The 13,573-nt window shown below is 46.3% G+C and overlaps 2 protein-coding genes across 7 annotated transcripts in view; one reads left to right on the forward strand and one right to left on the reverse strand.

The window, feature by feature from the left end:
- Positions 1-13,573, reverse strand: part of ncdn (neurochondrin) — a 327,405-nt gene that overhangs the window by 85,144 nt on the left and 228,688 nt on the right. The gene's annotated exons all lie outside the window — the stretch shown is intronic.
- Positions 1-13,573, forward strand: part of LOC142877194 (uncharacterized) — a 33,880-nt gene that overhangs the window by 4,000 nt on the left and 16,307 nt on the right. For all 6 annotated transcript variants that reach the window (XM_076011611.1, XM_076011613.1, XM_076011614.1 and 3 more), the window contains exon 2: positions 11,241-11,438. In XM_076011611.1, coding sequence (XP_075867726.1) covers positions 11,241-11,438 — 198 coding nt within the window. The remainder of the gene's footprint in view (positions 1-11,240; positions 11,439-13,573) is intronic.

A 13,573-nucleotide genomic window follows, 5' to 3' on the forward strand; every position in this document is an offset into this window, starting at 1 on the left:
TGTCTCTGAGCCTCCATTTAGAATGTACACAGACTATTAAGCTAACTGGCTAGTGTCTTGGGCTCGAGCAAACGGTGTTGTCAAAGGCTTGTCATGTTCTTTTGAGAGGTTGCCAGGGCAGGGAGCCAAAGTTATATAATCCTGTGGTATGTTCAAGTCAGCAGGAGAGTATCATCCCAAAAAAGTTCTTTTTTGCCTTCTCCTACTTTTTTTTTTTTTTTTAACAGCGAATTGCAAACAGAATGACTGTAATGACATCAAAAGTGACCGTTTGTCACAAATCAACCCACAACACAGCATTAGCACCACCGTTAGCCAGGAGTATGTTACCTAGCTAGCGGACAATGATGTTGCTATGTTCCAACTACTGAAGGTGTGGCGACTTCTTTGTGCTCTGTTGTTCAACTTCAGTTTGGAAAGATTCAACACAATGTACACACCTATAAAAGCGCTTGCTAACCGAATCCTACCACTATCTGCTAGCAACAAGCACTTCTTCCTTTAAAATGATCCGTCTCTGCCACCAGGGAATAGTTTAATTCTTTTGTCTACTCCTTTTCTCAAGAAAGACTTTGTAGTAGCTGTTTCCTGTGAGTTTTAGTTGAAGTTTGAGGGTAAAAACTTTGTGGAAATAGAGGGCAAAAGCTGCTTTGAGCTCCTGCAGTCAGGCGGGGCTCAAGTTGTCTGCTTTTGTGGCCCCCCCGGGTGCCAAACGCTCTGCTAAACCCTGGGTGTTGATGGGATTGACTAGGAAACACTGGGAGGCACTGGACAAGAGTCTGGGCTTTAGCTGTTGTTGTGGGTTCGCAGGAGGAAGGAGGAGGAAGGTGGGCGGGGCCTACTGCTCTCCCTCTGCACTCCACGTCAGCGCTCTCCCCAGGCCAGATGCCGTAAATCACGGCTGTGACGGAGGAAGGCAGAGGGGAAAAAAAGGCTTCGCTCAAGAAGAAGAAAGAGAGGGACGAAGCTTCCTGCAAGCTTCACGCGCACGTTAGTCACGCACCTCCGCCCCTCCCCCACCCTGGCTGCTTGTCTGGCCCCTGTCAAATGCACGAGTCATGAACCGGGCGGTGATATTAATAATCCTGTTTGCAGCGTAATCCTGCTAGGAGGAGCCGGCGGTGGTGGAGAGACGAAGCGTCTTCAGAAAAGGGAACTGTCGTGTCACATTTTACAGATTCCACTCGGTTGCAGGGGAGCCGCCGCCGCCGCCGCCGCATCTGCTACTGTTTCCAGCCCAAGCGCGGTGGGCGGAGCAACACAAGACCCAGGCAGATATCTGCAGAGCTCCTCCAAGTGTTGTTTCGCACTCCACTTTTTGCTTAGCAGCTAGTGCCCAGTATGTTTACTTTGCTATGCTGCGCGGCTAAAGATGTCAGACTGAGTTAGATAATAATAATGGAGAAAATATTTCTCCAGGACAAACATTTTACAGTGACCTTGACCTGTTAAGTTTTCTGGAGGTGTGTTGCAGCTGATTTTGAGAATCCCAGACTGCTTGATGGAGTCATCTGATGACTTCAGTTCTGCTGTGAGAGAAACATCAGCCATCAGTCCCTGCATTTGCACCTGTATTCAATTCATACATCGAAAATCCCGAACCCAGCCCCAAAATCTTTTCCGTGCTCCATAAGCAGCTGAAGTCCAGTTTGCTGATGGTGACGAGATCTGAGAGTTGCAGCTCCTGACAAATCATTTTTGTGGCATCTTGCTGTTACATTCCTGAGGTTTGACATTTTGGCTAAAGAAAGAGAGGGGAACGCTGGCGTGAACAAGGAGCTGCTGCTGCCTCTGCTGCTGCTGCTGCACTGGTCCGCGGCTCCAGCCTTCGAAACCCACTTTGATGCGTCGCCCAGAGATCCCCCCAGTATTGATCGTGTCCTCGGGGCCTTTTTCTAACGAGCCCAGAGGAACCAAGTAACCAACCAACCTCCTTATCATCAATCATCTGCCTTCTATTAAAGTGCATCTATCCATCCATTCCCAATACCCGCTTCTTCCTACACTCAGGGTTGGTGGGGGTCATGGTTAACACGGCTAATTTGGTGTTTTTAGCGTCAAATGTATCACAATTGACTCAACCCTGTGTTTACCTCCCCCGTTGTTTTACCCATAATGCCTTGCAAGGAGGTCTGGATTCTGGATGCTTTTTGGCCGCTGCGTCATCGGCGAGGGGAATTGCAAACAGATGCAACACCCTCACCACCATCACTACTCATCCTCTCTCTCATCCTGTCTGTGTCAGTCACCACACAGCCCATTGTGAGAGTGCAGGTGATGGCTAATAGCCGGCTCTGTTGCGCCTGTAGCCACAAACATGATCATCTGGGGTTTTGTTGTTGCATGTGAATCAAGGATGAAGGTTTTCAACCTCGTCACCGTGTCTGCTGCATCACAAGTCAATTGATTACCTCTGCAGTCTCCTTTGATGACGCAACGCACGAGCATCGACGGCGCTGCCGCTCTGAGCCCATCGAGGTTCTGCCCCCTTTCCTGACATGCTTTTTGGTGTTTTTTGTTTGCTTGTTTGTTTCGACTGCATTCTTGTGTAACATTGCGGCAAGGGTTACTGCGTCTGGCGGTTGAAGCTGCAGCAAATTGATCTCCGGAGACACCTGTAAGAGTCGTCGCTCCTCTAGTCTGACTTGTCCAAGATGAGAATTGTTTAAAGGGAAGAAGGACATGCAGCGAGTGTATGCTGAGTGTTTTGTCGCGCTGGAACTGAAGAATGATTCGCGTTTCAACTCACAAATCCGAGTTTGTCGACGCTGCGCACAACAGAGAAAGTCATCAGCAGAGTGACAATCGATACCTTTCTTTAAAATGCAGTCATGCCTCTGTTGATGTTGTCTCTTCTATTTAAAGATGTAAATATCTTAATATCTTAAAAAATATCTTATTTTTATTTAGTTTTAGTTTTAATTGATATCATTTTCCTTCTCTTTGCACTATACTGTTGCTGTAATGATGCAAACTTCCCCAATTTGGAATAAATAAAGGTGTTTTGTTCGATTCTGTTTTACATCAATTTGATTGAGAACAAATTCATCAATAATATATGCTACAATTTATCGGTCATGTAAAAAAAAACTAAATCAGCTAATATCAAATGCTGCTGATTCGACATAATTCTATTAATAACTCTCCTGCTTCCCAAGAAGCTTTAGCAGTGATTGCAGCCTGTTTTCCCCCTGCCCGCGCGCAATCCTGTGCCGCCGACCCGCTGCTCTGAAACCAGAACCCCTGCTGGGATTAAACCTCGTCACACCTCGACGTGACCTGCCAGGGCAACATTACTCAGCGATGCCCTACTTTTCGAGCCGAAAACACCCCTGGTGACCCACAGCAGCTGTGGTCCCGCCTCACGTGGACACATTAGAAGGGACTGGCACGTCACAGAACACACCGAAACTTAATTAGCGCTCTCTTTTGGTTTCCGGACTTTGATGCAATAAGTGTCTGGTTTCTGGCGGTCCCGGCTGGTTTGATTCCAATCTTTTTGCGAGCTGATTCATTCCCGTCATACATCAAAGAACATATATTGTCATTAAAATATCAACACGCGCAGTATTGCATAGAACTGCATGAACCCCATTAAGTTGCACTCAGCAAATCTGATGTAGACTCCCTGCCACCAGGTGGCGCCACCCACGGAGCTGCAAGTTGACCGAAGGTTGTTATTACAACTTTAATCATAGTAATCATAGGTTGATGAGTCTGGGCTCCTCCTTAGCAGCAAAGCAGAGAAACAAGGCATCAGAAATAGATTAATTGACATTTCAAGTCGTCGTCCATTACTTCGCTAAGCCCTGTTTGTCTTACACTTAAAAGTCCAGTGTGATATATAATTATTATTGTTAAGAGCTTGATATACTGCCCATAAATGCATTGATAATAGTGTATAATTGAAGTAAAATAATATACATACATATCACAGCTCCCAGTTAGCTGCCATTTTGCACAGCCATATTGAGCCTGTATGGACAATGTATGGACAATCCAGCCTGCCTCACAGCGTGTTTCGTAATTGTGGTGCCTGCTCGCATCTTCAAATAAACAAAGAAGAAGGTGGACGAGGTATCCAGGTTTGGGTGCGCAGGCCACCGTAGTTCACAGGGACGGGAGGGGTAGCGAAAGAACGCTTTTGAAATGAAACAGCTTGATGTTGCTATTTCTTCTTCAAAATCTCCAAACATTACACATTTAACTTTTAATGTGTATTTATTAAAGTCTAAAACTCAAAAAGTCCAAAAATGCAATGAAAAAAATCAGTGACAACTTCCACTTTTGCCCACTTGGGGGCCATGCGTCCAACTGTGCAGTTTAAACGATGTAACCTGTTGCGCCACTGCACTTTTGGGACATGTGGGGACCTTTCTTTGCAACAGTTGGATGACTAAAAGATTCCAGACTTCCTGAAGCGCTGAGCTCAGTGTTTGGTCTCCACCTGCTCATCAGGGTGAGTGAGCTCAGTGTTTCTTGGCTGGCCTGTGGAGCCGCTGCGGCAGCGACCGTCAGCGCCGTCGTCCAGCCGGAAGCAGCTGCTTTGGGGATCCAACTGCTGAATTGAATGAGGCGAGGAAGTGAAACCACCCACACAACAGACCAGGGATGACCGAGCTGTGTTCTTAAGAAAAGAGTTTCCAAAACGTTACTTCCTTTCTTTCCTCTCTGCTTCACCTTTGGCTTTATATTTAGCATCAGGCACAAAGAGAGAAAAGGAAAGTATTAATAATAAAGGACGCGTACACGGCGGGCTCTTGGCTGTGTGTTGTGTCTCTGTGACTGGGTAACCCACTTCTTTGTGGTTGAAAGCATCCGGGAGATCTCTGGAGGTATTTACGGTGGAGTCACTTCCTGCCACCGCCACCCCTCCTCCACCTCCTCCACCTCCTCCAGCCCCTCCTCTTTCCGACTGAATCCAATACGTTGTCTCAAGTCTTCAGCTCAGCTTTTGATTGTCTGCCTCGTGCTCGCCCAGAGTTTTCTGGGATGAAAAGGAAGCGCCCCCCTTTCTCAAGTTGACTGTTTGGAAGGAACGTCTGTTGTTCCATTTGTTTGACTGCACAAGCAAAATTTAAAGGTACAGCACACATAAAACTCATTAAACTGAGATTAAAAAAAACAACAACATTATATACATTAAATGAAAGGTACCGTTCATGTTGTTTTATTATTGGAGACAAACAAGCGGAAGAGGGGCGTGGCTAACCATTGTTTTTAGTGTAAAAAAAGTGATGATTGTAGCAAGTGTGTGTGTGTGTGAAGAACAACGTGTGGTCAAGTGGAACGGAATTAAAGACACATAAAAGCGAGTTAGCGAGTAAATAAGACCAGCATCTGACTGAATGAGGTTCATTGGGTCTTCTTAAAATATATACAATATTAGCATTTTTCAAAGATAACATCTTAAGTAGTCGTGTGTCTGTGATAGAAGAAAATGCTGATAATCGTAGAAGACCAGGTGCTGCTGGAGGAAGTGTTTTGCACTGCTAAAGACAAAGCAAAACTGCTAGTTTATCTAAACCCATTGTACAGCAAAGAGCAATGCAAAATATAAGTTCTACAAGGTGAAGCTAATCAATGCTACATTATAAAAGCTGTACCTCAGAAACTGGTCTACCTCCAAACCGGAACAAATGCAGGCTCATTGTTGTCAGCGCAGCAACAGCTGTGTTTGTGAGGAGCTCCAGGTCAGAGCGACAAGTCAGACACCAGCAACTCATCACTGTCGCTGCAGGGGAAGAGCTGGTGATAAAACAGAAACTGGAGATCTGGAAGTGGCAGCAGACTGGAGTCATGTTCATATTTATCTTATCAGGAACTGTGTGTTGTGGTTGCTAAGGAATGTCGTTCCTATTCCTCCTGTGTCCCCCTCCCAATCCCTTCACCCCCAGGGGTTGGACACCCGTCGTCCAAGATCACTGATGCTCCAGAGTCTCCATCGAGGACTTGCTTTCCAGCTTTCCAGGACTCATTCAGTCTGACTCGCTGAAATAAAATCAGATATCGCCACCGTTGTTCTCAGCACACGTACAACATTTAATCTCTTCTCTTTTAATCCTTTGATTCCTTGGCACATGCCGGCCACCGACACACACACACACACACACACACACACACACACACACACACACACACACACACACACACACACAGACGCTCGCATTTGCCGTATGAACACGTGCACGGGAGATGTGGATGCCAGGGATTCCTGAGGTTGGCCTGACCCAGATCCCCGTGTTCCACTCATCTCACACATAGATGGGGATGTATACATGTATACGCACTCAATTACCGACCCTTTCATGCACAAATCTCTAAGACAATAGATGCTGACCTGTTTCACACAACATGGTTCTGCCCCCCTCTTCTGCTTTATTTTCAAAGGAAACAAAAGACCAATGAAAGGTTTGATATCGCCCCATAATTATCACCAAAGAAGAGTGGGACATGAATTAGTCCTACACAGTCAAACACTATAATATCTACCTAGATATGGATATTTTTTTCTGTAGTTTTGCAACACCACCAGACTTAAAATGTAATGAAATTAAATGCTTTTTGCATCTTGACGGTAATGATGATTAAAATAAATGTCAGTGATTGCAATGGGATTCAACCTCCACTTTGAAATAGAACAGAGCAAGTAAACAAGATGATAAGAACAGATAGAAGACTGTATTAAGACTTAACTTGTATATGTCACTAGGCTACTTCAGAGCATCACATTTGTTTTAATTCCTTATATCATATTGAATCCCTTTTTATTAAATTGTGAATAATTAAAGAGTTAAATGAGGTTTTCCCTAAAATGTGCAATGATATTTCTCCAATGGATCAATTGCTATATCAATCATAAAAAAGAACCCAAATTGTTCCCCTCACAGCAGAAGATTGTTAGCAGAGGGAGACGATGGTAGAAAACCTTCTGTGAACTTCTGTAACCCCCTGAATATGATCTGCTACGCTCTTATTTTGAAGGTCGAGCTCCTCCTGTAGCTTGAGAGGAAACACCACTGGAGCGGTGCTACCTGATGTCTTTTTCCTGACCATTATTGGTACTTAGCGATTCAGACGATGCTCCATTACGTGACCGCCGCGGCCTTAGTGAGTGTGTTATTGTTTTATAACCCAAGTGGATGTTCCTGGTAAAAAAAACGATCTGTGTATGTGTGCGAGCGCTTGTGTGTTTGTTCCACACGCTGCAGCGTGTTGTCAGCCTGCCGCTGTCCCAAGGTGCCTCGACGGGAGCCAGCTCCCCTTTTATGGCCGACATTCTCAGTATGGGGCTTCGTGCTATTTATAAACCGCCAGTCTGTCACAGTGGCCCAGAAACCCGAGCCGGCAGACTGGTGGAGGTGGTGGAGGTGGTGGTGGAGAAGGTTTTGGTGTTCGTGATGGTCACCATCGTGCTGAATTTGTGTTTCTGAATGTCCTGATACAGTGACACTTGTTGACACCAAGCGCAGGTCTTGCGTTGCTGTTTGTGTGATGTAGGTGGCCTCCATTCAGAAACCATTGTGCGAAATAGAGGGCGGTCTGGGGGGGGCAACCCACACCCCCACCCCCAATTATACTATTGTCATTAATGGTCACTAAAATAAAAGATAATTAAGTCTAATAATACACTTTTACAAATATTATTGACTAAAGTTAAAGAAAAACTGCACACTGGCAGAAACACATCAAGACGGAACAGTGGCGCAGAAATGAAGTGCACTTTTTAATGCCAGTTGTTGTCGTCGTCATTATTAGGTTTGGTTGGATTGAACAGTTTTCTCTGACTTAATGCTGTAGATTCATGTTGGATTAGGGGGTGTCCTTTTATTGTTGTTATTATTGAAGCCCAGAAAGGACAAACTCCAATAAACCAACCAAGATTTATGCACATCCTCAAGTATTTCTTCCTCTTTTTACCCATTTGCTGGATACAAAAATGCATTGTAACCCCAATATATAATTCTTTCATCCATTTTGTACCCAAAATATCCCCAAATAAAGTGCCCGTTGCACAGGACACATTCATTGATGTTTTTGAGTATAATCTTACGATGATCTCATATCAGTCTTTCTAATTGTAGCAGCAGTGTACATCCCCAGCGGCACCTGCAGCTAAATCCTGCGCACCGAGCCTTTAATTATCGTGCTTTTTCGCTAGATTTCAAAAAACTTGATTGCGCTGAAGCAGCCGTGTAGATTTTCCTCCTGCGGCAACATAAATGGTTGGGGGAAAAAAATTCCCACCGGATCGCCGGGTTCAAAAACCCAAAGGAGACGTGAAAAACACGATAATACCAAGTAAACTTTTGTTGATTATGGTTGCAGGAGCTATTTCTGTCTGCCTCTCTTTGCAATTTAAAGTTTCATTACGCAGCTTTTATGGCCGGAGGCAGCAATTAGAAAAATGCTAAAATACACCCGGTGTGCTGTGAGGTACATCTGAGTCACAACAGGCTCCACATCATCACAGAATAGTTTCATCGGAGCCCTTTGATTCGTTGAGTTTTTTTTTACCGCTCTTTTGTTTTTTTGTATTTGTTAGTTGGAAGCAGCCCTTTTCTTAGCAGCCACTGTTAGGCTGCAAGAAAACAAGGCCACACCCGTGTCATGCGTTTGTTAGTGACGACACCGAGTCAACTCGTCAGCACAAACTGGAGTCATATGAGCGATTCTTGAAGAACAGCCGCAGTTCTGTTGACCCGGACTTGTTCCACCACTGAACATCATAAATGTTATCACGCACCCTAAAAAAATAAAGATCCTGCAAAGTTGATTTTTTTTTTGTCTCGATTATCCATTAAAGTGTAAATATGTAAAGTTGTAAAAAGATCCAACTGTTTTCTTTCTTACTCTATAAATATTATATTTATTTTATTTCTTATCATTTTTCTTTTCTTTGCACTATATTTTCGTTGTGTGACTAAATTCTAGGTCTAGGCTAAATTAAAGGTCCCATCCGCCAAATTCACTTTGCCAACAATGTGTTTGCAAACAATACTCATCTGTATTCTGCCAGAAAGTGACAGCGGCCCATTGTGATGTCACAAGGAGGCACTCATACTGGTATGTCAGGTATCCACACATTTAAACACTTGGGCGGTCCAACAACGCATGAACCACTTTTGGCTGAGTTTTGTTTTTTTTTGTCAGGCGGTTACAAACAGCGGGCTAAGCGTGCTCTTTTCCAGAAATGTATTTTTCTCTCGATATTTTTGGCTTTTCTTCTGTTTCCCCCTCCGAACATTTCGCCCTCTGTGAATTCAAGCGGCATTGTTCTGTAATTCAGCTCCCGGTGGCGTCTTGCTGCGGCGCAGTGCTTGCAGACTGTTTGAATTGTGAAAAAGTGCCCGTGCGCCGGCTGAACTGGTAATCTGTGGCAGCAGGGAGGAGCCGCAATCCTCTTTTTGCCAAATCCTAATCCTTTTCCCAATATCAGGTAGAAGCGCCGGTGTCCTGCGAAAAACGCCGGCCTTCGTCTTTGTCCCCGCTGCTGCCCACTTCCTGCCGCCCCTGCGCCCTACCCCCACTCCACCCCAACCCGACATTAGCATTCTGCGACGCGGCCTGCGCGTTAAGCCGTGCGTGCTGGAGTACAGTGGCGAGGAGCTGGAGCGGCGCCCGGCGGTTAATCTGTGATTTGTCTGGTTCGATGAGTGTTTTGGTTCGGAGTGTCGGTTCCGGCGTCTCCATCTCCTTCACCACGATGCCCAAGCTGCAGCCTCACCGCGTCAAACTCCCACTGTCAAAAACTCCTATTTCAATTTACTTTTTGTTCCTTACAACCCTGCTGCTCTGTTTTTGTCCATTGTGGAAGCTCTTCCTCCTGCACCTCCTCCTCTTCCTCCTTTTCGTCCTCCTCCCACACCTTCTCCTCTGCCTCTTCCTCCTTTTCTTTCTTCACCTCCTTCTCCTCTCCTCATCCTGCACCGTCTCTTCTGCCCCCTACTCATCTTCTTCCTCCTCCTTCTCTTTCTCGTCCTTTTCCTCTTCTTCCTCCTCTTCTTCCTCCTCTTCTTCCTCCTCCTCTTTTGTCTCACCCTCTCAGTGAATCTCCCTTCTCACCCTCCACGTGTCCTTGCAGAAGTTCCCATATTGTCCCCCTCTGCTTCCCACTCACCCCCTCTTCCTCCTCTCTTGCGTCATCGCAGTTTGTCTCCTCCTGCCTTACAGCCAGAGAGTGAGGAGGAGGAGGAGGAGGAGGAGGTGTAGGAGGGGTTGTGGAGAAAGAGGAGGGATCTGGGGATCCACGCGGTGCCGCCGTCACTCGAGGAGTCCTCGTGCAAACAAAAAGTCAGGCAGCGGCTGAAACAGGATGTTTTCTCTGTGGCCGGCTCTTTGTTGCGCCCCGGTGGAAGAGGTCAGAGGTCAGGAAGTCTGGGCCTCGTGACCGGATCCCAGCGGCTCTGGTGCGAGCCTCGCAGTCGCCACGTTACATACACTAGGGTGTCATGCTGAATGTAGCAGAGTGGTTTGAATTGTTCAGTCATTCAGTTTGATTGCAGTGCACTTAAATATCTAATGGATCAAAGCCACTGGCTGCTTCATTAGCTCATTTAGAACGTGTACGCAACAAACAACTGCAAACTGCCCCCTAGTGGTTGGTTGCAGTATTTATCTTTGTCCTTTACCGCACTGTGGCCATTTTCTGAGATTTAATTTTAAATGTTAACTATTCAATATTCAATTATACTAAGGAAGTTGTGAGTCAAGGCAACAAAACTCTCAAAGTTGTTCCACTCTCTAACTATTTTTCTAGTTGTGCCCCTCGGTGAAGTCAAGGGACTCCAGTATCAGTTTAGATAATTCCTTGGTGTGATTAAAGACGGTAAACCTTTAATGATTCCCACGATCGTGGCCAAGTCAGCAGTAGTCAGTGAGCCTCGCCCCGGCCGTCTTTTCCTCCTTCCTCCTGCAGGAAACGCTGGGCTCCTCCGCCGCCCTGGCTCCTCCCCCTCTCGCTGGGAGCCGACTCGTTTCCCACGCTCACTTCTCACCTGCCTGACGCCGCTTTGAACGCCGATGGGAGGGATGCTGACACGTTAGAAAAAAAAACAACAACTTGCTAATGATTGCTAATGAGGCTGCGGTGTTGCAGTAATGGGCTGGCGAGGGACTCCCGGTGAACAGGTGGAGGAGAGGGGAGGGGGGGTGTTGCGGAAGTTGATGTGCTCTGATTGGTTTTGTAGCAAATTTTCATGAAGTCATCCGTCTCTCTTTTCTCTCTCTCTGCCCTCCAGCTCTGCCGCTGCAGCCCGACTCTCTGACGGCCCAGAATGTGGACAGATCTTCGGGGAAGGAGCCGCTGACCTCCGACGACTCGGCCGTCTCGGACCTCTCGCCCAAGACGGACTCCTCCCCCAACACAGAGACCCCCTCCAAGACAGATGGCGGGCCGTCCACGCCGGGCGGCAGCAGCACCCCACAGCCCAAGAAAGGTGGAGTCTTCTGCCCGCTTCCCCTACATCCACCAATCTCCTTTTAGTTCTCCAACCTCAGCATCCTTTCTGTCCATGTAGTCGTTACACTTCTGCATCTCAGTCTGGCCTCTCTGGTTTTGTCCCCAAAACATCAAACACCTCTGATGATGCTCATTCCTGCTCATCTCCATCCTGGTCACCATCAAAGAGAATAAAATAGAATTGAAAAGAATAGATTGCTTTCATTAATCCCACATTGGTGAAATTTGCATTATTACAGCAATGATATAGTTCAAATAGAAGAAAAATGATATTAATTAAAAAGAAATTAAGAAATAAAATATTTATAGGGTAAGAAAGGAAAATACCAAAAAAACAAACAAACAACATTTACATCTTATGGACAGTTGAACTATTTAAGTTATCTTCATTATCTTGACAGACAAATACAATATTCTATTGTGCAGAAGGTCCACACTGGAAGTGACTGGACTGCACAATGAAATAAGAACCCATTTACACAAAAGCAGCATTTTATTGAAAACTGATCATTTCAGAAGCGCTTTTGAAAAAAAAAAAAGGTGTGTACGGGCTGTGACATCATTGTTTTCAAATAAGACTTTTTCAGCGTTGACACAAAGCTGGACAGCAGAGCAGCGTTTTAAACACATTTTTACGCTGGAGCGTGTCTTCCAAAATGTTCGGTTTCGGTCTGTGTGGTCAGTGAGGCCCAAACAACAAATGTTTTTTCAGTTTTCAGAGGAACCCGTCTTCGTATAACTGGCCCGAAAGCTCATTTAGGCATTTAGTTCCACACGGTAGTCAAGACCTCCAGTGGTAAATATTCAAGGCTTCGTCCGCGATCCAGCTGGGACGAGCGCCGCCATGTAATTGGTCCAGTTAGGTGCTGAGAGATTCCACCGCTCTCATTTCTCTTACAGCTTCACCGCTCTGGGGTGAGAATCAAAGGCCTCAAGGACAAAATTTACACATCACAGAGAGTTGTCAAACGACTTTCGCACGCTTTTTGTCTTAATGTGGGTTTTCATGTGCGTCAAGTCGTCCCCGTTGTGGTTTTTGGCCCACCGCCAGATTTATCATTCGCTATGAGGAAGGCCGTCGTGCACGGAGAGACGTGCGGAATGGAACGCTCTCTGAACCATTAAGAGATCCCTGGTGTGGAGATCACATGTACACTTAGTACGCAGCAGCGCCTGCAGACTCTGTGTGTGTGTGCGTGTGCGTGTGCGTGTGCGTGTGCGTGTGTGTGTTCGTGCGCGTGTGTGCGTGCGTGCGTGTGTGCGCGCGTGCGTGCGTGCAGAGGCTGGAGGAGGAAACTCAGGTTGCTATGGAGACGCAGGGCCTAGCTGCTCCTCCATTGGCTGAGAATGCACGGCATGCATTTTGCATGGCACGCTGAGGAGGGGCTCAGCGATCATCCCCGGGGAGTCCTGAGTTGTTGCCGTTTGTTTTTCTTCGGTCTTGTCTGTTCACAGCCAGTTGTAAGGCGGCGAGAGCGGCTCAAGTCCCTCGTGTAGCTCGGCTGCGGCGGGAGTCGAGCTCGCCGTCGCCGTCTCTGCCGGTGCGAGAGCGGCTGAGTAGCTCTCAGATGTCAGAGAGGAGCTGCAGGACGGCTCAACGTCACCAAAGCTGCTCTGACCTTGAGAGCAGCCCGACAATATCTGAGCGTCCTCAAGACTCTTCTGCTTGTCATTTTATTATTTTCTCCCCTTTTTTTTTTACCTCCCTGCCTTCAGTGATGCGTGTCGTTGTCGGTCATCACTTACTGCATCTTGTAAACACTTTGACTTGGAGCAAAATGGTGAACAGTTTGAGTGAATTCAAGCATTTTTCAATCCCTGTGCAGCCGCGGTGCAGTGAGACTAGTGAGCAGAAGTGGGTGGAACGTTCACGTTAAGATTAGTTCACCACAAGATGTTCAACTCAGTAACACCTGGTCTGGTTAAACGTGATGGACAGAAGCGTCTTCCAATCACCTTTCAGGTTTTGCTTTTTCGCTTTTCCCTTCGGAAGCCCCGAGCTGAACTGGATTTAGGAGACTTTAGATCTCCTTAAGTAGATCATTATGTCTCCTGTTTGAAATGGACTTGTATCTTTCTTTTAATCAGACTTAGGTTATTTCCTGCCTTTGA

Source organism: Nelusetta ayraudi, unplaced genomic scaffold, assembly GCF_046127955.1.
Source record: "Nelusetta ayraudi isolate G7.1 ecotype Tasmania unplaced genomic scaffold, CSIRO-AGI_Nayr_v1 ptg000135l, whole genome shotgun sequence".
Classification (NCBI taxonomy): domain Eukaryota; kingdom Metazoa; phylum Chordata; class Actinopteri; order Tetraodontiformes; family Monacanthidae; genus Nelusetta; species Nelusetta ayraudi.